Raw genomic sequence first — 25,539 nt, forward strand, 5'->3', positions numbered from 1 at the left:
ATGAAGCAATTTCTGTTTCTTCCACCTGCTAGGGGACTTATTACTGAACTACACAGTGTCATACAGCAGCTGGGGTGGATGGAGGTCAGGGGTGAAAAGTTGCTGTCGGGATTGTAGTTGGTTGTTCCTGCAGTGGGTGATTTCTGCATATGGTGGTAGGGGTGAGTTAAGACTGCTGCACAGTGAATGCTGATAATTCACTGATAATTCACGCTCTTGCTTGGAGAACTTTTTTCTTTTTTTAACCATCACCCTTGGCATCACCCCTCCTTGTTCTGTTTCTGCCTTTTTTTTTTAAGATGGATGACTTTGACAACTGCAGTGGTCGATGACTTTAGGTTTTATTTTAGAGGGGGCGTTTTAAAAATGAAATAGCAAGTAGCCCAAGCCTAGGTACCAAAGGCTCAAGGTGACTGCGATTTGGATCAGGAAGTGGGTAATGACAGAAAGGGTGAGGTGTAAGGAGGGGATGGTTCCCCAGAGAGAGAGGTCACAGGGGGATGCAGTCTCCTACTGCAGAAACGCAGTCTCCATCCTCTGGTGCTGTTAGTCTTGGTTTCCTGGTCAGGTGAGATGGTGGATTAGAAAGTCAGGCTCAAGATGTCTCATTCTGGCTGGGGCCACCAGAAAAGGGTGCAAATCTGCCTGCAGCCTGTAGGTGTTTGTTGGCACTGACTCTGGTGATAGCTGACTTTGTGTGTGCAGTTTTTGGACCAAGTCGCACTGTTCACTGGTTAGTGCCTTCTCTTTGTTCCAATGTCCCATGACCTTGCCGGCCTCAGACTCGGGAGATGGGCAGCAAGGAGGGGAGGGGTGTGCTGGTCAGTCAGTGAAGGGGACCCATCCCTGTGCACATTGCTGGAAGACTACTTTATGGAAAGGCTTGAGACTTGGTGGCCAGACCAGGACCAAGGAACTTATTCAGGAAGAGGTTGTGTTTTGCTGGGTTGCATCTCCTAAAACTTGCATACCTCAAGTGGTACGCAGCATTACTTCAGGTAGTACCTGCATATAGTGTTAAACACCAGAGGTACACAGTGGCAAAGTTTCTGTGTGCATCTGTTTTTCTTGTTCTTATTATGGCAAGCAGACAATTCCAGTCTGGTGCTGTGTCAGTCCTGGTCCTCCAATAGACATGTAGTGAGAAAAGTTGGGCAGAACACCTGAGTGATAAAAGGCAGCAGGGAGAGCCTTCAGATGGCGGTGCTGATGCGGTCCCCACAAGAGGAGAGAAGGAAGGGGCTTGGTAAGAAGGGCTTCAAACTAAAAAGGTCTCATCTGGGCCCCTGGGGGGCTCCTAAGCAAATGACAGGAAGTCCCCTGTTAAGCAGGATGTACATGGGGCTTGCTGGCCCAGCACAGGGTCCTCTTTCCTCTGCTCAGGCTGGGGCGTGGTGACCCTTTGAAGAAGGCTGTTGAGTCTTGGAGGAAGGAGCCGGTGCTAGGGGTTACGTCTCAGCAAGACTCATCTCTCTTCAGAAGCCCCTTTTCCCTGTCCCTGTTCCTGCGTAGCTCACTTTTCTCCTTATCCCAGTGGGAGAGGCAGTACAGCCTACCTCTTGCTGCTTCTGTGTCTCATATTCAGGGCCTAATCAGGGTGCCAGGGATACCCTTCGGTTTTGCCTCTGACTCTGGGGTGATGAGCTCAGCACCCAGGAGATTGGCAGGGCCTCATTTCTGTGGTCAGTGGTAGAAGACCCATGTATGCCCTGTTCTTTGGGTTTTGCTGGGCCTTCTCTCTCTTCTTGCTGTCAGTATTTCTATTGGCTCAACTAGTCCTTAAGGGCAGAGCCCCATTGCTGGATGCTGAGATGGCAGTAGCCTCCCACCATTTGCTCAGCCTGTGGTCCATCTTCGGGGTAGAGCTGCTTGTCTGGAACCTAGACATTGTACATCTTAGGGGCCCTTTATAAGAATAAAATGCTAGGATTGGGTTTTAAAGAGAGTATTTCTTTAGAACAAGAAGCAGAATAAATGTGAATTGAAAAATGTAAAAAAATCTGACAAAGATTTCAAATATGACATGAATCAAAACACTATCCAGATCCACTTCCAGAAAGAAGGATCTTGGAAAGGCATCTGGCTCAATGGTCTTAGACTTCAGGAGCAGGCCTCCAGGGAGGCCAAGGAATGGCCCAGGTGACCTGTAACCCCACCCATAGCATCAGCTAGGAAGACTGGTCTGAGCAGTCCTGGAGATTAAGCTAAGCTGGGGCAGCAGGTGGTACAGGCTGGAGCTCTTTGCTTCAGATTCTTCTTCTGAGCCTGGGGCCTGGGAGGGCAATTGGGGCCTGGGTGGGCATTTAGGGCCTGACACCCTCTTGGGATTAGGGCTGCCCTACATGGATAAGCATTTCCTCTTCATTACCTCAGCCCTCCAAAGACCATGCTAAGCCTGTGACTCCTGTCTATGACAGAAAGCTCTTCCTTCTCTATGGGGACCCATGTGGCTGACCTGGTGTCACGGTTTGTGTCCAGATGTCCCCACAAAGCCTCATGCACTTTCAGAAGGGGATTTTGGAGGAGGATGCTTCTAGAGTTTGTGATTGATTCCTGGTTCACTGCTAGGATTAGGGGTAAGTGATTGCTGGATCAGTGCACTGATGGGATTTGCACCTTCCTAATCTCAGCAATCTGGATACAAAGGGGCAGAAAAGGGATTGTTTTTCCCTTTTTTTGCCACTGCGTGCTTTTGCTGTCTTCTACCACCATGAACTGTTGCTCCTCTGACAGGCGCCTCCCTGCCTTGGAGCCAGCCGATTATGGCCTGAAACCTGCACAGACTGTGAGCTAAATGAACCTTTCCTTTTTAACTTTGGGTATTTTGTCTCAGCAATGAGAAAAGTAACTGAGACACTGGCCTCCTATAGAGCCTTTCTCCATGGGCATCTATCTCCTAGTTACTGCTGATGGGAGGCGGACCTAGCAGAGTCATCCTTGGGCAGCATTCACTCTTTTTACCACTGACAATACAGGCAGGGAATCCATCCCTGCCTAGAAAGAGGAAGAAAATCCGTGTTTATAAAAAGTTGGGGGGCATATTCCTTTAGGATTTGAAAGTGTTTTTTTTTCCCCCTCCCAAAAGTTGAAAAGACTCAATAATTTGGTTTGTCTTCTATAAAACTATAATCAGCCCTCTGCATCTACATTGGCAGATTCAACAACTGTGGGTCAAACATATTCAAAATGAAAAATGGTATCTATGCTGACATGTATAGACTTTTTACTCTGGTTATTAGGTAGACGATACAGTAAAACCCCTATTTACATAGCACCTACATGGAATTAGGTATTATAAGTAATTTAGAGATGATTTGAAGTAGATAGCAGGCTATGTGTAGGTTATATGCAAATGCTACATTTCATATAAGTAGCTTGAGTATCTTTGGGCTTTGATGTCCCACGGCTCCCTGCGTCCTCTGCCCCTTGCCTTAATGAGGCTGACTGAAGAATCCCGATTCTCTTACATTTGGTGAAATTCCTGCCTACAGCCCGTCACACCTGACTCCACACTTTCCCTTAGGCCATGGCCTAGGGCAGCTCTCATGCCTTTATTGGAGATTGGGCAGCGCCATCTCCTCCTGTGGGAGAGTGGTGGATCACAGCTAGCTGCTCTTAGGTGTGTGAGCAGGACAGAGAACGGCCTCCTGACCAGAGAAGCAGCATGGGTGTCATGGCAAACCTGAAGGAGATGATCCCTTCGGCTCTGTTACTGCCTGACAGGGAGGGAGGGAGGGAAGGAGAGAGGGAGAGAGGGAGGGCTGCACAGGCCCATGGCCTGGTTCATGAGGAAATGTGAAAAAAGTTTTGCGAGAACTGAAGCTGTCCTTTAAGTGGCATTTTAAAATCTAAATTGGAAACTCCATTAGCATTGCCATTTTGTGCTGAGGCAATAGAAATTCATCATTCTCCTTCCCTCAGGCACCTACATGAGACATTAGGTTGTCTGGATCCTAGAAACTGTCCTCTGGGGTCCTGTGTACCCTACTCCTGCTAGGGAAAGGGTTTTTCCCACCACAGCCCTTGGGAGGCTTCTTGAGGGCTCGTGTCTGCGGGATGGCAGAAGTGGGCTGGGTGATATGGAGTCTTCTGCCCCTGCTTAGAGAAAGCCTTTACGTTTGCATTCCCCGGAACTGATGCCAGTCTTCAGTGAGTGGGTGGAACCACAGCAGACAGTTGGGGGCGGCAAGGGCATTCAAGATATGACAAGCTGCCATCCATCCCTGGTCTCCTGTGCCTGCATTCGCCTATCCTGGTGAAGAAAGCTATGTCCAGCAGATCTCCAATGGAGGCTGCAGGGCTGCAGGCAGTGTCCTCCAAGGACTGGCCCCTTTCTTCTCTAAGGACCTCCTCTGCCCTGACCCCATCAGAATCACTGGCTGTACTTTTAAAAATTCAGATTTTGGTCCCAATCCCCAAGATTCAAACCTGGCACTTGGAGTTGCCGTGTGGGTTGTACATTTGTGTTCATGTCCATGTACCTGTGTGTGGGTATATGTGACACTGTCAGGTATTAACCAAGCATCCCCTGCACTAGCTGATACCTATGATCCTTCCATGTAGCTCACCAGCAGCTGGGCTCCCAACCTTAGTTGCCTGAGGGAAGGGACAACAGTGTAACATTCAGCTATCAAAAAAGTAACATTTTTGCCTTTGTGTTTCAAAAGCCTAGGCTGAGATTTGGAAGGACAGGATGAGTAAGGGCAGGATGGTAGCTCGCATGCATAGCTGGCAATGTGGGTGAATTTGGAAAGGTCCTGTCCTCCTTTGCCTCCTATCAGCCCTACTTTCCAGCAGGGCACTTTGTGTAGAGCACATACTATTCAACCTTATGTGGCAGCCCTGCGCAAGGCAAATGTTTCCGTCCTTCAGTTAGAAGCGATCTCTCTGATCCTGGGGCAGGGTGGGATGGGAAGAGTTGGTGGGGAGATAAGGAGACCTTAGAGCAGTGACTGTGAACCTTTTAGAGCTCTCATGATACAAATGGCTTGCTGCAGAACGTGTGCCATAGGTTCCCCACCACTGCCTTAGAGGTTAGCTGGTCCCTGAAAATGGGCTATGGGGTTCTCTGCCTTAGGAGACATAACAGAAACTGAGGTAGTCTGGGGAATCAAGATGCAGAGGGAGGGCTGGGGATTTAGCTCAGCGGCAAAAGCGCCTGCCTGGCAAGCGCAAGGTCGTGAGTTCGGTTCCCGGTACCGGAGAAAAACCAAAAAAAAAAAAAAAAAAAAAAAAGATGCAGAGGGAGAAAATAAGTACCTTTCTTAAGAAGAGTCCACAGAGGCAGAAGCCCTCAGAGTGTAGGTGGCTGCCCTAGCCCAGTGGGTGTGAGGTAGTAGGATCATTCCTTCAAACCCACCCGTGTGCACACGGAGGTGCTGAGAGCCCATAAAGGCTGCCTCTGAGTTTCAGAGTGCTTTGGAGACACAGGGCTTCTGAGTTAGTGCTCCGAAAAGGGAACGAAGCCAATGAGCAGGTATTCTAGAGTGTTTCTGATGGAGATGAGGGTCTGTGCCCCAGTGGCCTGCAGGACTGGATTGTATAAAGCAGATTGCACAGCAGGGGCTCTGTGGATGCCAGCACTTGCACAGAGGGCTGGGGTAGGACACTGCTTGCCTTCCCAGGCAGAAGTTAGCCCGATGCCTGGAAAGTGGGCGTGGGCATTCTGGGCTAAGCTGAGGTTTGCAGCCCTCAGAGAAGTGGAGAGTTCCCGACAGAGGCTGAGAGGAAAAAAACGAACCAGACATATTCTACCCACTTGAGTTTGTGGATTAACATTTATATAAATATTCAAAGAAAACCACAAGCGAGTACCCCTTGGTAGTTATTTTTGGGTGGTTGAATTAAGGGTGATTATCATTTCCTTTTTTTTTTTGAGTGCTGTGGTTTTTGCAAATTTCTCCAGTGACCGTGCTTTACTTTGTAATGAAAACAATATTTTAAGAAACAGTATAAAACAAAATAGCAAAAGTAATTTATTTTGTTCCTTCTCTCCTCTGTGACATCCTTGCTTAAGTGCCTCCTCCATCGCTTGCTTATGCCCCTCTGTCTGCAGGAAGCAGAGGCCTGGCACCCGCTGGGGCTGCCAGGAAGGAAGGCTGTGAGCCCCGATTCACAATGACAGTGGTAGTCATGTCACAAAGAACAATTTTCCATCCTCTCTGTGCCTGCTTCAAAGTACAGCCAGGGCAGCAAAGAAATCATTTGTGGCTTGGGGAAATGGTCTCTTCTCTGGCCACGCAAGGGTGGCTGGTGGGGTTCTGCTGAGACAGAGGGAGAGTGGTTTGGACTGTTTCATATCCAAGTTCCCAAAATAGCACCCAAATAGGTCCCCAAATTCTTACAATCCGCTTCCCTGGCCCTGTGGAGCCCTTACTCAGAGCGTCATTCTGAATCATGGCAGAGGAACAGTCCCACCCTCAAGGTCCCACTTGGACATTTGGAAGGAAAGAGGAAAGAATGACAAAGCCAGCAGGGCCCCTTTAAGAAATCCCTACCTGGGAGGGGATGGGGATGAAAATAGACGAGGGAGGCAGGAGGGAGAGGTTTAGTGGGCTGGCAGGAGAAACACGCTGATTATTAAAGAGCGAATTACCTGGCCCTAATTATGAATGCACTTAAACAGCACATTTCCTCCTGATGCGGATCGGAAGTGGCTCACTTTTAGTCACAAAGGTAGGAAAGGGTGAGAGAGGTAGAAAGTAAATCTCCAGTGCAAGGAGCCAGCCCCAGGGCCTCTCTTGCCCTCCCTGTTGCTCATCTACGTTAGTTGTGCTGGGAAGAGGAGTGGACCCACTGCCCTCCACCAGCCCCATGCTTTCTCAGCCCGCCTGGTGCTTTTCATTCTACCATCTTGGTCACAGCACCTGCTAGCATGATGGGGACGAGACCCCACCTCTCCCCAGCGATCTCATGCTGGGGCACCTTGGCAACTTGATGCTTCCTTCATGCCCACTTGAGGTCGTGTGCTTCAGGGCTCTGCCCTCTGACTCCTGGTGAGTCCTGAGATCCCAGAACAGAGGGAAGGGGAGCTTGCCCAGGTCCCAGTACATAAATGGCATTTCTTTACCTCTAAGAAACAGGAAAAAATTCAAACTCTGCCCTCTCTGGGCCCTTGTTAGAGTGTCTGCTGTCCCTTTTCCGTGAGCTTTCACTTCGAAGCAATACCGTCTGATGATGCAGAAGCAGCATAGGCTGAGGTGGAGGGAGCTATTCATTTGTGCTTCTTTTTTCTTGCTGCCTCCAGTGCTTTATCCCTTATCTCTTCTCCATGCCCAAATCTTAGCTTTCCTTCTGAAGCTGGATCACTCTCACCCCAAGCAAGCTAGAGCCCTGGACCAAGCTTAACATCCAATCTCATCTCTCCTCCCCGCCAGTCAGGTGGCCTGATAGCTATGCCATCCAGCAGGGGGCATCTCTGGCGATAGTGCTCAACTATAGTTGACCATCACATTTTCCTGGAGGCATCTAGGTTCTACACTGCCTCTAGCTGTACCTTAGCAGTATATGTCCTAGGAGATTTTAGGTAGGAGGGCCTAGGAGCACATTGGGACATAGCCCTCAAGAAGCATCCCTCCTTCCCAGGCTGCCTACTATGGACAGTATCTCTATTCTCATTGCCCAGGCTAAGAGTGGTCCTCCTATTCAGTTCCCTTCATTTCGCATCCACTCTGCACCCAGGCTTTTTGATCATTCAGTTTATAGGGAGTCCCATTCAAAGGGACACCCACTCTAGTTCTTTCTGTGAAATAGGGATAATGAAACCTCCCCTGCCCAGCTCACTAAGTTATTTCAACTAAATGAGATAAGGGTTTTGAAGGTACTAGATAGTGTAAGACTGGAAATCTAAGAGGGTGTTGTCTATTGGGCAATGTTGGTGGCTTTTTGTTGTTATAATGAAATACCGAAATAGTTACCTTACTTTTTTAAGGGTTTATTTTGGCTTATAGTTTTGGAAGTTCCTGTCTATGAGTGATTGGCCCCATTTGGGAGGGCTTGTATCTAGGCAGCCTATCATGGCAGGAGCACAAGGAAGAACAATAGTGCTCACATCATACACCATGGACCAAAAGAAAAGACGCAGGGGCCAGGTCCCTGCTTCTTTGAGAGCATCCTCCCAGTGATCTGCAGGAACTCCCTATGCCACTTTCCCTAAAGTTTCTGGCTCTTCACAGTAGAGCTACCCTGGAAACCAAGCCTTGAACACATGGGCCTTCGGTGGCTATTCAACAACCAAATTATACTAGGCAATAATCTACCAGTTTCCTTGTGACAGCTCCTCTGTACCACCTACCACTCTTATTAAAATCTCATCAACCTACCTAACTGTTCCCAGCCTCATTTCTTTCTCTCCAGTGAGACTATTAACACCCTCCCTTCCCAGGACTAAAGCCTATGGAAGCCTTCCAGTCCTCCATGCACTTCAGTATGTGAGCTGAGATGAAGACCAAGTTATCATGCTCCATTCAGCTTGTTCAAGAAAGTGTGCCTCCCCCTGCAGAATGAACAAAGCTAGGTGGGGGAGGGAGCAGAAGGAGGGTCTACTGGGGTCTAGAAACAAGACAGTGGGGCACAGCTGACCTTCTAGTGGCTAGGCTAGAGTAGTTTTATTAATACCTACTGACTTGTACTTGTTGAATACTGTTGATTGAAGCTCGGCCATGTAATTCAGGAGTAGGTTATTCTTTTGAGGTGAATGGGTGAGATTACTCTCCTGTAGATGCATTGAGTACATCATCAAAAATTCTTGGACCATCACACAGCCCCTTTGTTTTAATTTTCTGTTAGTCTGTAACAAATCACCCCAAAATTAGTGGTCTAAAGCAATGACACTTTACTATTTCTATGGTCCTATGGTTGACAAGGCTCAGCTCAGTGATATTCTGCTCCATGTAGCTGAATCACTCATGCACCTGTCCTCCAAAGGAGGCTCAACTACACTGGAAAGTCTGAGGCCTCTACGGTTTTACTCCTCTGAGGTTTCTTTCCACATGTCCTCATATTCAGTAGTCTAGATGTGCTTCTGAGTTCTAGATGGCAGCTGGTGTATTGTGGTTTGTAAGCACATGCCCACAAATCCCATTGGGCATGTGCTTATCAGTAATGTCCACTAATAGCTGTTAATGTTTTATTGGAGGAAGCAAAGCATGTGACCAGGCCTAGCATCAATGTGAGAGGAAATACACAGGGCATGAGTACCAGGAGGGTATCATTAGGGCCACAGATGTAACAGTTCACCACCATCGTATTTTTCTTCCTTTCTTCCAAGTCATCCAAACACTTCACAGAGCAGCAGTCACGCTAGGCCTCTGTGTTTCTGAAAATGGAGCATCTGTCCCAGAACAGTGTCTTTCAGCTGCAACCTAGTGCAGCTGGCTCCGCCATTTCTTGTGCTTGGAGTTCTGTGATATGGTCTGGGGGAGGCTGCACAGGCCCAGCTCCTCTGTAGTGTGCCAGTGGTAGTTTGTATTTCTGGGTGACTGTTGCACATAAGGAGGATACACTGAGTCCTGGGGATCAATAGGTTTTGTGTGTGTATGTGTGTGTGCAAGCACACACATGCGTGTGGTTTTCTCTCTCTAGTGCAGTGCTCTCCATGATGCTGCCTTTTGCTCAGTGACTTTTGGTGTGACCTCTAGTAAGACCTGTAGGAATCCCTGCCCACAATGAAGATTAAACCACCCATAGCTCCTCCATATATCCTTGAGTTGCCTCCACGTCTCTGCCACTAGGTGGAGCTATGTGGGAGCACATACGGGACACACTTCCCTCTCTCCTCTTCCCTTGGGCCTGTGCTCAGATCTAGTCCCATTCTCCCCTGCAAATCGCTCTCCTTGTCTCTGCCCATGTTGTGGAGCACCAGAATGATCAGCCAGGCACCATCAGCTTGGGACCCGCTTTTAGTCTCTTCCTGTGCCCCTGTGCACACACAGGCTGGGTACGGAGTGACAATTTCTTTGGTATTCTCACACATCTGTATTCTTGGCTTGAACTATTATCTTCCTTTCCCAGAAAGTGTCCCTTATGTTTTACTTCAGGCTGAATCTTTCATGTCATATGTTTGCAGGGGGAGGCCAGACTGAGTTGTCTTTAAGACTCAGGAAAGTGGCATGTTACCCTTTGGGAGAAACGCTGGAAATCCATGCCAAATGACTAGAATACTTATCTATGTAACCTTCTCCCTGAAGCTTTAGCACAGTGGAAATCACTCACCTCTGAGCTCTTACCTGGGAACTGAGAAGCTCAGGAGTCCCAGGACACAGGAAAACATCTGTGTGTCTCTGAAGGAGAAATAGATGGCAGTCCTGTGGCTTTTGCTGCAGCACACAATACACATTTTATTCGTGCTGTTGGTGATAGACAGTGAGAGTGCTGAGGAGCTTTGCATGAAACCAGCCCAGCTCTCAGATCGAGTGCCCACCTTCAGAAGGTGGCACCAGGTCTCATCAGGCTTAGGGGTCATCTAATTCAGTTCTGCAGATTGGGAAAGAACCAGGGGCTCTGTTTTGCTGGAGTGTCCATTCTGTGATTGAGCTGAGCTGAGTATAAACCCCAGAGGGCTGTTCTGTTCTACCACTGAAGTGATCTAAAGAGCCACTTTGTCCCTCCTCAGGCCTGGGGCAGTCACTGCTCCCCTTCTCAACATCAGAATGGCCTGTGAGGCAGTGGCATTGCTGTTGGGACTCATAGTAGTGGTCTCACTAATCTATGGTTATGGAAAGCAGCAGAAGTCCCCATAATTCAGTATTGAGTTGTATTTATGTAACTTGAGTAGCCCACTGCACCAGCTTGTATGTACAAATATTTCCTTTTTATAGCAGCAACCTCACCAGCCAGAAATCAGTCATCTTCGAACTGTCTACTGGTTATTCCTGGAGTCTCTCAGGGATGAGCCCATCAGCTCGCTCCATCTCTCTGCTTTCCTTCCCTTTTGGCCTCCTCCTTGACCTCCTTGTAATCTGCCTCCATAACTGTTGAGAGTTGCTTCACTTGGTCCACTAGTCCTCATAGAAATGCCTAACATGACAGTTACAGGTCCCTCCGAAGCCGGGGCAGAGCAGGAATATTGTTCTTCCCCACCCTTGCCCTGAGGAGCATACTTCCTCGGGGCCTCAGGGCAGCCCTGCCAGGTCCCACAGGCTGGTAGGTTCTCTCTTGAGCAGCTGCACTGGGCCTTGGCCATTGTCCAGAATCTCACCGAGTTTCCAGGAAGACAGCCCTGGCTTGGCTTCTCTAACCATACAAGCTCAAAGCCGGACTCAGGGGAAGGCTGGGAAAAAGAAGTTGCAGCATCATTGTGTTGTTTATCAGGACTTGGAGGAGATAAATGAAAGAAAGTCAATACCAATTAGCTGAAACCAAGGTGAGATTTGCTTGGTGGTGAACTGTGTAGTCCTGTGGAACGGGTCACTGGATCTAAGGAAGAGCTGCAGGAAGCATAGCAGCAGGGTTGGGCTTGACCCAGGGTCAACATTGGGCTTCATCTGCCCCACCTCCCTTCTTTGGTCTCTTTTTGTCTCTCTTCCATTTCTCATTGTTCTGTGGCTTTTGAGATTGTCCCTCTGTGTGGCAGGGAGGAATCTACTGGTGTCAGCAGTGGGGAAGTGGCCCTCTAGCTGGCTGCACTGGAGTTAGGTGTTGGCGTCTGTCGGGGAAGGGATGAGAAGTGTTCACAGCCAGTACAAGGCCTGTGTGCTCCATATCCTTCCTCCCGGTGCTCTCCCCTCAGCCTCCACACCTGCCGTCTCTCCCTGGACGGAAGGGACACAGACGAATGTCATCTCTCCTTCAGCAGCATCTAACCTTCAGAGGCCCGAATGCCGTGCTACATTTTTATTTGGTGTATTTCACTTGCCTCCTTTTGTCCTAGTTTTCCAGCATGTTACCTGCCTGCCAGGATGGGGGTCATTGTCCCGGGGCAGTGAGGGCTTGGGGCAGCTTCTGCCTGTCAGTTGCCCCCAGAACACATGGACCTCTTGGGCAGCCAGCGTGGCTGACCCTGCATCCATGTTTTGGCACAGTTGGCTCTTTCGGACCCAAATATGCTGAGGACCCAAAATCTGTACTTTCGAAAGTTACCATCACAAGAGGACATTTTGCCCTGCCTTGGCTGGGGAGGCCTCTCCCTTCCTCTTCCTCTTCCCTCCCAGGTGCAGGGCGGTGGCTGGCTGCTCTGGAGTCCTCCCTGGATGCTGGCAAGAGACGGCCGAGCGAGTCTCTGGCTGACTCCTGCGGGGCTGGGCGGTGCAGCAATGGTGACCCAGCCGTCAGCCTTGCCAGCTGCCTGGGTAGCTCTGTGCTCATGACCTGCCTTCCATTTCTCTCCTGCTCCAGTCTGAGCAAGTCCTTCTGTGCGGAGAAAGGTCCTTTCCTCCTTTCTCACCATTTCTCTCCAGCTTAGTTCCTCCCCTCAGTCCTTTCCTCCCTTCTCTACAGACCTGGGACTTTGGAAACCAGAGCCCACACACCTTGATTTCTCTTGTCACTGTGCCATTCCTTCCCTGAAGCAAAGGGCACAGGAAGGACAGTGGTGGCGAACCTGCGGCATGTGTGCCACAGCAGGCTGTTCGTACCGGTGAAAGCCCTAAAAGGTTTGCCATCCCTGCCCTAGGATGTCCCAGCTGCTTTCTGTGGGAGGCAGAGGAGAAATACCAGGCCCCCGTTCTGTGGGCAGTGTTTCCACAGTGCATCCAGCCCTGTGGGCTTCCTCCCAGGCCCCCTGAGGTTGAGGTAGGCTTAGGAGCTTTCTGTGCCTACCAGTCCAGGGCTGAAGAGATTCACAGCCTCGTTGACCAGTGTAGGTTGATTTACATTCATGTGACTCTCCTGAAGTCCCTTCCCCCTCGCATTTTCATGGTGCCAGGAATGAAGGGAAGAGCTGGGATAAACATAGAATGGAGGCGTGTCTGCCACCATCAGCAGCCTGCTAGCCCTGGGGCCTTGGATTCTACACTTCCTTCAAGCACTGAGGAGCCCTTGGGGAGGGACAAGACGAGGCTGGAGGGGTCTTGGTTTTCCTGGAAAGTGTTTGGTCACAGCCTTCCCAGGCCTGCGGCCATACAAATAGCTTTCTTGGCGATGAGCCTGTGCCAGGGAGTCTCCCCAGTCTTCGGTGTGTCTGGAGATTTTTGTCTTGAGACCTGGCTGGAAGGGAAGAAGATAATCTTCAATGTACAAAGGTGGCATTGTGCTCTCTCCAGTGTGAGCACATATCCATCAGCAACAGCTCCGGAGGCTAATTGGGGGTTTTGCCGGGGAAGTGTCACCAGGATTTGTTGAGTCCTATTAACTGAGTCCTATTAATTGCCATTGGAAGGTGACGAGTGATTGCAGAAGTCTTCTTAACCATGGGTTACCCCTGAGGAGTGGTGGGAGCTGCCGCTCAAGTTTCTCAGGCAGGAACAGGGTGCTGCATTGGGAAGGCAGCTGGGCCTCCTTCTAGGCTATGACTAGAAGGGAAAGGAGGCTGCATGGTTGAGCCACACCTGGGCAGAGGCATAGTAGGGGGTAGGTTTGTTTTCTGCCAAGCCCTGGAGGGATTTTCAGGACCCAAAAGTGCCGTCTAAAGGAACTTCAAAAAACGGGCCAGAAGGGGTCCAGCATAATTCATCAACTACCTGCTCATTGGCCATGTGCTGGAACTCAGAAACAGACTCGACTCCCCCATCCTGTTTTTTTTTTTTTTTTTTTTTCTCCAATGCTGGGAACAGAACCCAGAGGGTACTTAGCTGTATCTCTAGCCCTTTTTACTTTTATTTTATTTGGAGATAGTCTCACTAAGTTGTCAAGGTGGCTTCAGATTTGCAGCTCTCCTACCTTAGCCTCTTAGTGTGCTGGGGTTACAAATGCGCTACCACACCCCACTGCGACCTGGCCCCCTCTGCCCATGGATCTTTCCCATAAGCAGTGGAGCCAGGCACTAAATGCCTAGACACTAAGTGTGTACATTGAAGTCATGGGTGGAATGATGACCAGCGTGTAGAGGGAGCCACAGAAGACAGGAAGGGCTTTGGAAGTATGCATGTCTCAGGGGAATTTTGTGAGTTTTCAGGGAGGGTCCGGGCCTTTTCTGCTCCCCATCTGTCCGTGAGTCCCATCAGGTTCCATTCCTCACTGTCCTGTTTGGTGTCTCCAAAATCTGTCTCCCCTGTGTGGTTAATTCAATGTGGGCATGTTCTGGGGGCAGGTGAGGGTGCTTGTCTGTGCCTGAAGAATTACGAAGCTCCAGGCTAATGTGCTCTGCAAGCCCAAAGTGCCAGGCCTCCCCAGCAGCACTCCACCCCAGCAGGATTTCTATCATTTTCTCACATCAACTTGACAGCCATGCGCCCATTCCTGGGCTACATTCACCTCCCAGACGTGGTGTTAAAAGCCAAATTGCACGGAGCTGGTTTTCTTTTCCAGTTTTAATTACTTAACGAGATTTGTTTTCCTTTATCTCTGTAAGAAGCAGATTTGAGACTCAGGTTTGATAGGAAAAAGGTGCCATATGGTTTGAAAATGGGGTTGCCAACTGCTCCTGGCTGAAGGCAGAGAGAGAAATTGAATAATGCATCTCAGAAGTGTTTATTAGCATTCTGATGAAGAGAAGTGGGAGATCTGAAAGAAAAACTTCCAGAAATGCTGGTAATTTATCCCCTGGGGAAATCAATTGCTCTTTCTTCAAAGAGCATCAGCTTCTCTGTTCAGACTCTAAGGTTGGAAACTCTACTAGAGCCATATGGAGCATTCCCCATCCCCGGAAGGGACCCGGGAAATATCTGCCGAAGGAGTTCACTCCTCTTCTGTGGGTTTGCCGGCCTGCACGTGTATGAGGGAAGCTGCTGAGATGTGCCATCGTCAAGAACGAGCACACAATCTGAAATCCATCTATGATTGATCGCTCCACAGACCCCAAGTCAAAAACTCCTGAACCAGAGTTTATGTCTGTAAAGTATCCTGCACATGCAGATGCCAAAGAGGTTCTTTCCCTCTTGTTTGCGCCCCGGGTGGTGGTACAGGTGTGGCTGCAACATCTTCTCCAGTTGCTTATCTCAGGAGCCAGGGGCCCAACAAATGTTGACTTTTTCTATCCACAAATTGGTCAGATTTGGCAAAACTGGGACTCTATCATTTATAGCAACAGTCAGCTGGGCTGAGCATCTGGAACATACTTTAGGGAGGGAATGATGGGTCTGTCACAGCTCGTCCCCACCCTCCTCAATCCTGGGAGCAACTTCACTTCTATGTATCACTTCGCCTGACTGCTGTTTTCTTATGGTAGCATTAAGTAAAAAGCTTTTGCCACTGATGATACACTGCATATTTTCAAATACAAGTTGTTTCTCTATGCTCATACATACGTAAGTTCTCCAACTGAGGGGGAGGTTGCATCCTGATAAACTCAGCATAAGTTGAAAATATTGTAGGTCAAAATGCATGTAACGCACCTAACGTATGGAACATCATAACTTCGCCTCACCTCCATTAAGTGTGCTAAGATTAGCACACATTAGCCTGTAGTTGAGTAAAATGATTCAACACAAAGCTGAGTTTATGATAAAATGTTGAATAGCTTGTGAAACTTATGAAATAACTGCATCTAATGATGCCAGCAGCAGAGTACACTGTAGAGTGCTGGTTGTTTACCCTTGTGATTACATGGCTGCCAGGAAGCTGCCTCTGCTCAGCAGCAAGAGAGTACTGTACTGCATATCAATAGCCAGGAGAAGATCAAAATTCAAAGAAGGTATGGCTTCTGTTGAGTAGTATCATTTTTATACTGTCATAAAGTTGAAAAGTCATTAAGTCAAATCATCATATGTCAGGGACCATGACCACCTATACATACATGAATACAAATATGTGGGGTATGTATGTATATGTGTGTGCGTGTATAATTTTATTTCTTCACCTTCCAAGGCATCTTTGCGATATTTGAATTTGTAACTCTACCACTCCTCACAAGGTTGCTGTGAAGATTCAGGGATCTGATGCATACAAAGTCCTGAGCACAGTGCCTGAGACACAGTAAGTGTTCCGTGTCTCTGACCAGCATCACTAGTATTTCCTTGGGACCAGTGAGCTCTTCTGGAATCCAGGGACATCTTTGGTGGCCTGCTCAGGATGGGCATTGTGTGGGACTGGGCGCCCTCTGGTGGCTGTTCTTCCCACTCACATGCCGGCTCCTCCAGACCAGAGTTTTGGGGCTAGTCCCTCGCACCCCTCCTCTCCTTCCTACACACTAGAGAAAAGTACCAAAGCTGGGCTGGGAGAAAGCTTTCCATCTTCCTCACCACTTCCTCGGCCTACTACCCGACCTTGATAAGGCTGGGGTCACTAGATCTGAGGATAGGAAGAGGGGCTTGGCAGTGGCAGCTGGAGCCCCCAACTTTCTGGGTCTTGGCTGTGAGTCTCTGGTGGTTGGTCCCCTTCCTCCCAAGGAATCCCTGGCCCAAGGGTTCGCAAGTCCACCTCCAGACAGGGTGCAGGATACCTCCAGTAGCACATCCATAGAGATCCTCCAGGTTCTTATGAGGTAATTTTATTTCTTTCCGTAGGTAAAAATAGTAAATACAAGATAATCTTAATAAAGGTAAAAATACATCATTTGGATTTTCTTGTTCTCTAAACAGTGCTACCTACAGTACAATTTTTGATTTAGAGTTTTTGAATTTTTTATAAACAAATAGAGCTATTTTGCTATTAGGCTATCTGTGTTCTCATCTGGCACTTAAGAATAGATCACAGGTCACCTCCTGGTTCTGGTTGGATATGGGAATGGGTGGGGAGAGTGAGAAAGGGTTGGTGGGACGAGGAGGTTCAGCTTCCCAGGATGCAGCCAAAGCTGCGGTCCCGTGTGTAGTGGAGGACATACATGTGCATCCAAGGTGGCCTTTGCCTGCTGTGGCTACAGGGGCGTATTTCACTGAGGTGGGCCTGAAGGTGTCGCACGTGTCACTTCCTCCCTCCTCTTACCCACCACTTAGTTTCACAACAGTTCTGGTTCCAGGCAGGCTCTTGGGCTGCAGAGTCCGTGATGTGCTCGAGACCGAGCCAGTAGGTCCCCTTGTGTCCTAGAGGAGTGGGCTGGGACCCCTCCCCACCAGGCAGTGGTGAGGGCCAGGGCATCCAGCTTGGCCTTGGAATGCTGGTAGAAGTCACAGATGCCCACCGGGCTGCTTAAATGTCTTTGCCCTTATTCACCCTCAGGTGGTCTTTGTTTAAGTTCTTTCCAAATTTCTCACTGAGCTGTTGGATCAGGTCTGCCAGCTCGCCTGTAGCTTGGGACTTCTCTTCGAGAAGCTCATAGCGCAGACTGGAGATATCTTGCTTGATCTCCTTCAGCTCCCCTGCAAGGACAGATAAGAGTTTGCTGAGTATGACTGAGGAGAAGGAAGGGGCTCATTTTCTGCGCACTGAATCTAGTCCACAGGGGTACAATTGAGGTGGTGGATACCACCCCAGCTTTCTACCACCAAAGAATGCATCCATTCAATACCCTCTTTCACTATTCCTGGATGCCTCTCCCTTCACACTTAGAAGCAGCTATGGAGATCTGGGCTGTGAGTTGTGTCTGGTACCTAATTTATGTTATGATAGAATGTTGGTCTGGGAACCATTAAGGGCAGATCTGAAGACTCAGCAGTAACCTCATTAACTGGAACATTTATTTTCATGACATTTAATGTTTTCTGTTGTATTTGAAGAGGAGAGCAACTCCAAGTGCCCAGGAGAATGGTGCGGCACAGTGGATGCTTTCAGGAAACTGGCCAGCTAGCTGCCTAGGCCAGTCTACTTAGCCTAGGAAGCAGCACAGCCTCCCTGATACAAACCTCAGTGCCACCTGATGCCACAGCCTCTCATAACCAGGGACCCCCAGGGGGACTTTCACTTTTTTATTTCCATAGTGAGCCACACGTCCAGTGAATCTAGGCTACAAGAATCCTTTTATTAACCAGAATCAAAAGGTTCTTTTCTGGTTCCAGAGATACAGGACTTGACTCAGGAGGACCATATGGCTTGTGGAAATACTATTTATTCATATCTATTTCCAGGTATGCTTTATATAAATAAAATGCAGAGATCTCAAAGGCATGGTTTGATCCATTTTGTAAAATGCATACACCCCCTATTTATTTTGATCAAGTGCTTCGCTGTCCTGTTTCATGGTGTTGTTGAAGTTGTATGACAGCCGGGTATCCTCACCTTCTGTATCAACTGCATTCAGGTCAGTCACAGTTATGCACAGCTTGAGGCTGGCTGGCTGGACACCTGGCAGTTCTCCATTTTAGATCTACAAGTGTATGGGGGTTTTCAAGGGCTGCTACCCAACCCCAAGGCAGTGTTGGCTCAAGAGTCAGTTTGGTCACCATTGAGGTTCAGCCTGAAACCTAGGTGGTCCCTCGGTGACCTGGTAGCCCCCATGGCTCAAGCAAAGGAGAGACTTAAGGTCTGCAGTTATGGGTGGGGCTGTTTCTAGGTACTAGATATTTATCCTAGGTGTGTCATAAAGATGAATGAACCGGTATAAGGTGATTTGCTTTTGACTTAGGAGTACTTGCTTAAAATAGACTGGAAAATAACTCCAAGAGTGAAAATGACACAGCTGGAAAACTTCATGTGTATGAGTCACCTGGTGCTAGAACCCAAAATGTAGACCCTCAGGCCCCGTCCTGGATATGCTGATTCATCAGGTCTGGGTGGGTCTGGGATCTGCAGTTTTAACAACTAGTACTGAGGAGGGGATACTTAGAGCAACACTGCTCATTGTGAAAGACTGAGACCCTGACACTGAGACAAGATGGGGGTGACTGGCACTCAGCCAATGGTAGACTCTGAAAACGGTATGCAGACTGCTCCCTCTGTGCACCCACGGAATGAAGTGGTCACCGGAACTCTGGGCCATCCTGAACTCAAGGGACCTGAGGGTGACACAAGGCAGCCATCACCGTAGGAGGTATAGTAGTGTCTCCCTCATCCCTGATGTCTTCACCCTCACCTCTGGTGTTTTACCTGAGAACATGGTATGCTCATGGCAAACAGGAAATAAGGCTGCAGATGGAGTTAGGGTTGCTGGATTATTCGGGCAGAAACAGTCTAATCACATCAGTTCTTAAAACTGAAGAGGGAAGCACAAGAGTGGGTCAGAGACATGGGATGAAGGTGCCAGGCAGGAGAGGTGCAGCGTGACACAATGCAGGCTCTGGGCCGGCTGACAGATGGACCCACGTACACACAAGTACTGGGGAGTGTCCCCTGGCTTTGGGCTCAGGGCAACCAGTGCTACACTGGCAAGGAAATGGAATCCTGGGTCCTTCCTCTTCATAGAAATGTGTACTGACCATGGCGAACAAGTGAGGAAGCTGATCTTCCGCAAGAGCCTCCCGACAGGAGCCCAGCACCCCAGCCACACCATGGTTTCTGCACTGGGAGAGCCGTCCCAGGCTTCTGGTCTACAGAGCTTGATGTTTTAGAGCCCGTGTTTGCGGAGATGCAATCACTTACCTTCATTGACTTCATCATTTTCTCTGTCCACTTGGGCCTTCAGCACGTATCTTTTTATGAGCCGTTTCATGATTTTCTGAAATGAGAAGTAAAGAAGGGCTCAGACATGCCTGATCCACCACCTCCATGGTGTAGCACAGGGCCTTCTCCCCACAGGCAACTCAAGGGTCAATGGGACTCCCACACCTGGTCCCTCACTCTGGAGGGGAGCCCTGCTTAGTGGAGGAGCCTGGCCAGTCCCTTTGTTTAACTCCCTGTCTTGCAGGATCCAGTGTCCACCTGGCCCTGGGATATAAGACCGGAATACTGATCAGTGGCAGGAGGCTAAGCCATGGGGGGAGTCATCTTGATTGTACAGCACTGCTGAAGGGTCCTGGACCAATTCTGCCCTGACTAGTCACATCCTCTTTTCTGGACATCAGTTCTATTTCAAGCAGAAAATCCTAGGGCATCTTAGCAGGCAGCCCAGGTGGAACTGCATCCTTGGCAGGTGACGGTGAGAAGTGTGCCATTAATAAGAGGAGACTCACTTTGTACAGAAGTCAGAGCCAGACTTGGAGGACAGGGCCATTGCACCTTGGAAGATTCTAGCCAGCATCAGCAGCAGTTATAGCCAGGCCTCTCTAGGTTTTGTGGAGAGACTACTTCCCACAGAATCCCACAGCCTGACCCTGTGTGGCCAGTCATGCTGTATGAGAGAGGTTTGCTCTCGGGTTTCACTTATTATGCAGGTTTTGTGTTCTTTAAGCAAAGGAGGCATGCATAAACACTTAAGAGACGCCAAGAATAGAGGCAAGTGTAAGAAAGTCTGCGGGAGGTGAACTTTGGATTTTGCCAGCTAGTCATTTCAGGATTTAAAAATATTCTGGAGTCTGAGACTTCTAACTCTTACTAGTGGTGGACAGCATGGATTTCCTTGCTCCTTGGTCCTTCCCTTTGGTGACATGCTCCCCTGCTCACACCTAGGCAGGAGGACAGATAAAGCCTTTTCTACATGGAAGAAACCTCATCTGAACTCTTTCCCTGCAGGTTGCTGACTTCTGTCTGACTACACAGGCTCTAGAAAAGCTTCCTGTAAGTTAAAGGGAATAGAATTGGGTGCAAAGAGCTGTAAGACTCAATTCATTTCAATCACCAAGTGATGGCTTTCGCCATTCTTTTAATAGTGAAGACCTTGCCAATGAAATGACTCCAGACTGAGATTCCTAGGCTTCTTGTGTACGCTCCTGAGTTAGCTCACTCAGGCCAGCCTGCCCATCTGCTGTGGTCTTCTTGCTGCTCTGCTTCAGACACCTGCATCTTAATCATATCAGTGGTTAAACTGCAGAGCTGGACTTCTCAGGGACATTCCTCCAGTCAGGGTAGAAGATGATCTAAGTTATAAGAATGTACCTTTCCATTGGACCCAGTGATGATGCTTCCACTTCACTGGGAAAAAGAGAACAAAACCATTGTCCTCATCTAGATCACATGGAAAAAACCTGCGGATAGGTGAGTATCTAGCGTTTTCATTGAATAAGTTCAGAAATATTCTTCTACTGCAAAATTTCAGGCTGATACAAGTGACAGGGGCTTCAGGTTTGCTGCCTTTTCAAGACAAACCTCAAAATTAAGTTTCTGGATCCATCTATTAATTAAGAGCCTTACTGTTTATGATGGTAACCAATTAGCCAGAGCCTGCAAGTGGAGTGGCATTGAGTCAGAGCCTTTCACAGGTACAGCGGCATTCAGTCACAGTCCTTCCTGTTCAGAGTGTGCTGTTTCAGGGAAGTATGATTAAAATGATGATTTCAAAATATCCTATGGGCTATGTTTACCATTATTACAAAATATGCCCTGCAAGCTCCTTTCATTGTGAATATATGGCATCCTGCTCACAGCCTCCTTCAGTGCAAAGTAGCCCTGAGGAGGAAGGGAGACTGGATAAAACAGAGAGAAACACACACATTCAGTGCTTCCTCTACACAGGGTTGTGTTAGGCTCACTCACAAAAGGGATCTCCCTGAATCTTCCCAGAAACTCAATGAAAAGATCGCTGCTATCTCCGTTTACAGTAGATGAGGACACCCATGAAGCCTCAAAGAGCGAGGTGACTTCTCCAAGGTCACATAGATGGAAAGTGGTAGATGTAGGCCAAAATGGAAAGGAAATCAGTGCTTTCTGAACTTCAGAAAAAAATTAAAATCAAGCTGGTTGAAGGAATGAGATTCATTCCTCATCAACTGGCTCTCACTTGTCAGGCAGGGTTTGGGCTACTTCTAAATACCAAGACATTTTATGCAAGAGGATGCCTCACTTAGTTTCGGGGGTGGGCGACTTCATGCAGTGGTTACTCTTTGGAAAGTGGGTCACGCAGGGCATTACCAAGACTGCTTCTGGCCCATTCTTGGGTACTGGCACGCCTGAGCTGAGTGGGTTTTCTTGCAGACCTGGGATCCAAAGGGTAGAAAAGCAAAGGTTTGTTTTTAAGTCCTCAGTGTGCATTAGACTTATAGAGGCTCCAGGTAGACACATCCATGAGCAGAGCAGATGTGCAGGAATGTTTGACCTTTCTTCTCAACCGCAAGTTACTGCCAGTGGCAGGTTCCTTCATGGGGAACACTGTGATCACTTGCTGTCCTTAGAGACACTATGTCCTCATAGGAACCCAGCATCCCCCAGTTAGACCACTTGGAATCGGCAAGAGCAAGATGCTAGTCTTACCACTAGGAAGTGCAAAATGGTTGGAAAATCCCAAAAGTTCTACTTAACCTGGCTACCATGGAGGCTATCTGTTACCAGATGCCTGTGGATATAAAAAAATTTCCGTCCTTCACTACGGGAGGGAAAGTGTGTTCTGCTGTGATAAGTTTGGGGTATCCTTTGGCTTTTTCAGAGTACTTTCAAGTTATGAAGATGAACTTTGAATAAGTTAATATGACCCTATTGACAACTGTCCTGCCTCTTCCCCCATCCTTAGCAGGCACTGGGGATGAGTCTATTTAGGAATATTATCTTGGCAAAGGAGACTCAAGTGGGTGCAAATGAAGTGTACAATGGGTAGAAATTGCTGCCTCACAGAGACCTACATCCAGGGAGGAAGGAACACACTTTTCCCTGTGCAGACTCCAAGGGGCTAGGCATCCTCCCGCTGGTGCTAGTGGAAGGGAAGACAGAATACCTTCCACAGGAAGGATGAGGCTCCCTGTGCAGCCGTATGGCTAAGGACACAAACAAGGAAGAGAACACATACTGTGTGTTGAAGATGGTCAACGAAGTAGAATCCAGATGGAAGAATTGTTGCCACCTAGGAAGAAAGAAATTGAGCAACGTTTGGAAGAGAGTGGAAAAATGAATCCTAGGACAAGTCATTTGTTAGATAGGGGCTCTTGGAGACACCAGAATAGAAGACATAAGCACTGGCAAGTTTTCTGTTCTAACTTTGATCTCTGCAGCTAACAACATCTACAAGGGAAAAAGTGAGGACTCCCCACTGAGTTTGGGGGAAAAGGCAGCATCATAAAGATTGTGGTTCATTTGAATGATAGACTTTGTCTGGATTCTGTGGTTTATTTGAGAGGAGGCTTTTTTGTCAATGAAGAAGTGTACCTCTCAGAGAATACGTACGTGGGGTCTATAACTTACTCCTCTCCCCAGTTTGACACAAGGTCACAAGGTAAGTTTGAGAAGAGGCACATTTTGGCCATCTCACCAATATTATGATTTTATTCCATTGTTTGGTCTCCTGTCCATAGGGCCCAGATTGGAAAGAGACATCACAAAAGCAAGAAGTTAGTTTTTGTGGAAAGTAACAACTGAGACTCCTGGAGCCTGGGCAAGAGAAAGCAGAGAGCTCCCGAGTCTGCCATGCTGGCTTCCTGCACAACAGAGGGTGCCACAAAATGGAAGGATGGGCAGGCATAAAATAAATGCTGAAAACATCCTCCTTCACAAAGAGCAATGGAAGGGACAGAAAGGAAGCAAGTTTACTAACTGAATGTGTCTGAAAGACTATTGGGTATTCTTGGGAGTGCTAGAGGATTTCTTTGGAACCAAGGCAGTGAGGCTCACGTACTCACTGAGACGGCAGTTCTGGGGACAGCCTGGAGAAGAAGGAAGAGCAAACTGGGCCCTCATGTACTTTGCACATCTGGGAACTATTATGGGATGAAAGCAATGTGGAAGGCCCCCAAGTGGGCCCAGGAAACAGATGCACATTGCCAGATTCCTGCATGTATCCGTCCCTCAGTTTCTGCTGCTGCAGCTGGTGATAGCCAAGGGACACGAGTGCCTCCTGCTCATCGTGGCTGCCTTAGGCTTGGAGGGCTCTGACAGATCTACCTGAGTGATCATGAACCCAGGCAAGGCAGGTTCTGAGGAAGAATGAAGATGGATGACAGGCAAGTACCTGGGCAACATGGTGTGGTGAAAGAGTCAGACACATCACAGTTCAACAAGCTGTGTGAACCAAGACACAGAGCCTCAGGTCCCTCAACTGGTAAATGGGGTGAAGAGAATGTGACAAGACTATACCCAGTTAGTGTCTTGCCTGTTTCCAACTGACCTTTAGGGTCTTTATCAGGTTTCCTCCTATAGTGAGCAGATAGTGATGGCTCAGGAAGATGCCCAGACTCAGCGTAGCAGGTTGAAACAAAGGGTGCTTGTGCAAATAAATGCAGGGTGCCCTAGCTCTTAGCCCCACTGTCCCTCTGATGCCTGCTAACCAGGTTTTCATTCTTTTCTGTGACAACTATTTGAATCAGTATCCTGGGGATTTTCTCCTTGGATTCACAAAATACAAGGTGAGCAGAGCTTTCCAAGGTCATCAACAGCTTGAAGCTGCAAACCAACCAATCTCTGTAATCACAGCAGGACATTCTCAGGGAGATTTAAAGAGGAAGGATTCAATTGGCAATGATGGAAGACAAACAAGATTGCTCTGAGGCTGATTTTGAAAACAGTCTTGTTCAGAAAAAGATTCATTCTGGGTACAGGACATTCACACATAATCAGTCTCTCTTTATCTCAGGAGCCAATTCTGCTCAAAACCAGGAGAGATATGGCCCTAACCCATTAGAGTTTTCTATCTTTTCTGTGACATGTCATCTTTCTCTGAGAAGCTGAGAAATAGAAATCCTTCTGCTGATCAAAAGATTTGGCCTGTAAAATAACTCAAAGCAGATCAAACTGGGCAGTCCCAATTTTGTGCACGATTAAATACATTTTTCTGTTGCCAATTTTTAGCCCATGTCATCTGATAAAACTATAAGTGCTTTGGGGGATGAGCCATTTCTTAATTGTACAATTACATTCTCCTCACTGCACAGCTAGCTTCTGAAATATGTATGGAGAGATTCAATTAGAGACCTGTGTCTGGAAGATGCTAAGTCTGTAATTGCTCCCCATGGGAAGCTGGCACTAGGGGACAGTCACCTCGACCCAAAGGAGCAGTCAGGACAGCTTCAAATTTATATCTGATAAGAAAGGGTCCATGTGGATAAAACTGCTGATGGTAGAGAAATAGAAGGCTGGAAAAGAATGGCCTGTACTTTTATAATCAATAAATTGTAGTTACCACTTATCACTGACTCATGTGCTGGTTCAAACTCATACTGAAACTTGGCATTCATTACTAAAGGCAATGCATGGATCTCCAGCAAAGAAGGCCTTTTTGTAATTTTTCTAATGACAGATGTGGTGGGCTGGCAGTCTAAAGATAGGTCTTTAGTAAAGACCCCAACATACATTTGGTTGCTTACCACACATATCTGGGAGTTATGCTGAGTGCTTCTTCTCCATCCCCCAAGAATAACCCCAGCACCAGGTCTCACTGGTAATATGCCAAGAACATATATGGAATCTGCCTTTCTCTACTGCCCTACGGAGGCCCCAGTTGAAACCACCATTCTATGTACCAGAATGACTGTTACATCTTCCTCACTGGTATTCTGTTTACTCTCATTGAGACATAAATACAAATTGACACGATGCTGTGGTGATTGGCAGGAGGGTCCTGCTCCCACCATTGATGGCACTCAGGAACTGGAGACCAGCAGGTGTGCCAGTGACACAGTA

The 25,539-nt window shown here is 48.1% G+C and overlaps 1 protein-coding gene across 1 annotated transcript in view; it reads right to left on the reverse strand.

Annotated features, from left to right (window-relative positions):
* Positions 1-16,506: 16,506 nt before the first annotated feature.
* The window catches only part of Trpc7 (transient receptor potential cation channel, subfamily C, member 7), a 148,086-nt gene continuing 139,053 nt past the window's right edge, over positions 16,507-25,539 (reverse strand). Inside the window, exons 10-12 of the mRNA XM_013507541.1 lie at positions 22,718-22,771; positions 19,486-19,561; positions 16,507-17,330 (exon numbers count right to left, since the gene is read on the reverse strand). Of these exons, the coding sequence (XP_013362995.1) occupies positions 17,161-17,330; positions 19,486-19,561; positions 22,718-22,771 (300 nt within the window). The 3' untranslated portion in view covers positions 16,507-17,160. The remainder of the gene's footprint in view (positions 17,331-19,485; positions 19,562-22,717; positions 22,772-25,539) is intronic.

This window comes from Chinchilla lanigera, unplaced genomic scaffold (genome assembly GCF_000276665.1).
Source record: "Chinchilla lanigera isolate Chin_1 unplaced genomic scaffold, ChiLan1.0 scaffold00007, whole genome shotgun sequence".
Taxonomy (NCBI): Eukaryota; Metazoa; Chordata; class Mammalia; order Rodentia; family Chinchillidae; genus Chinchilla; species Chinchilla lanigera.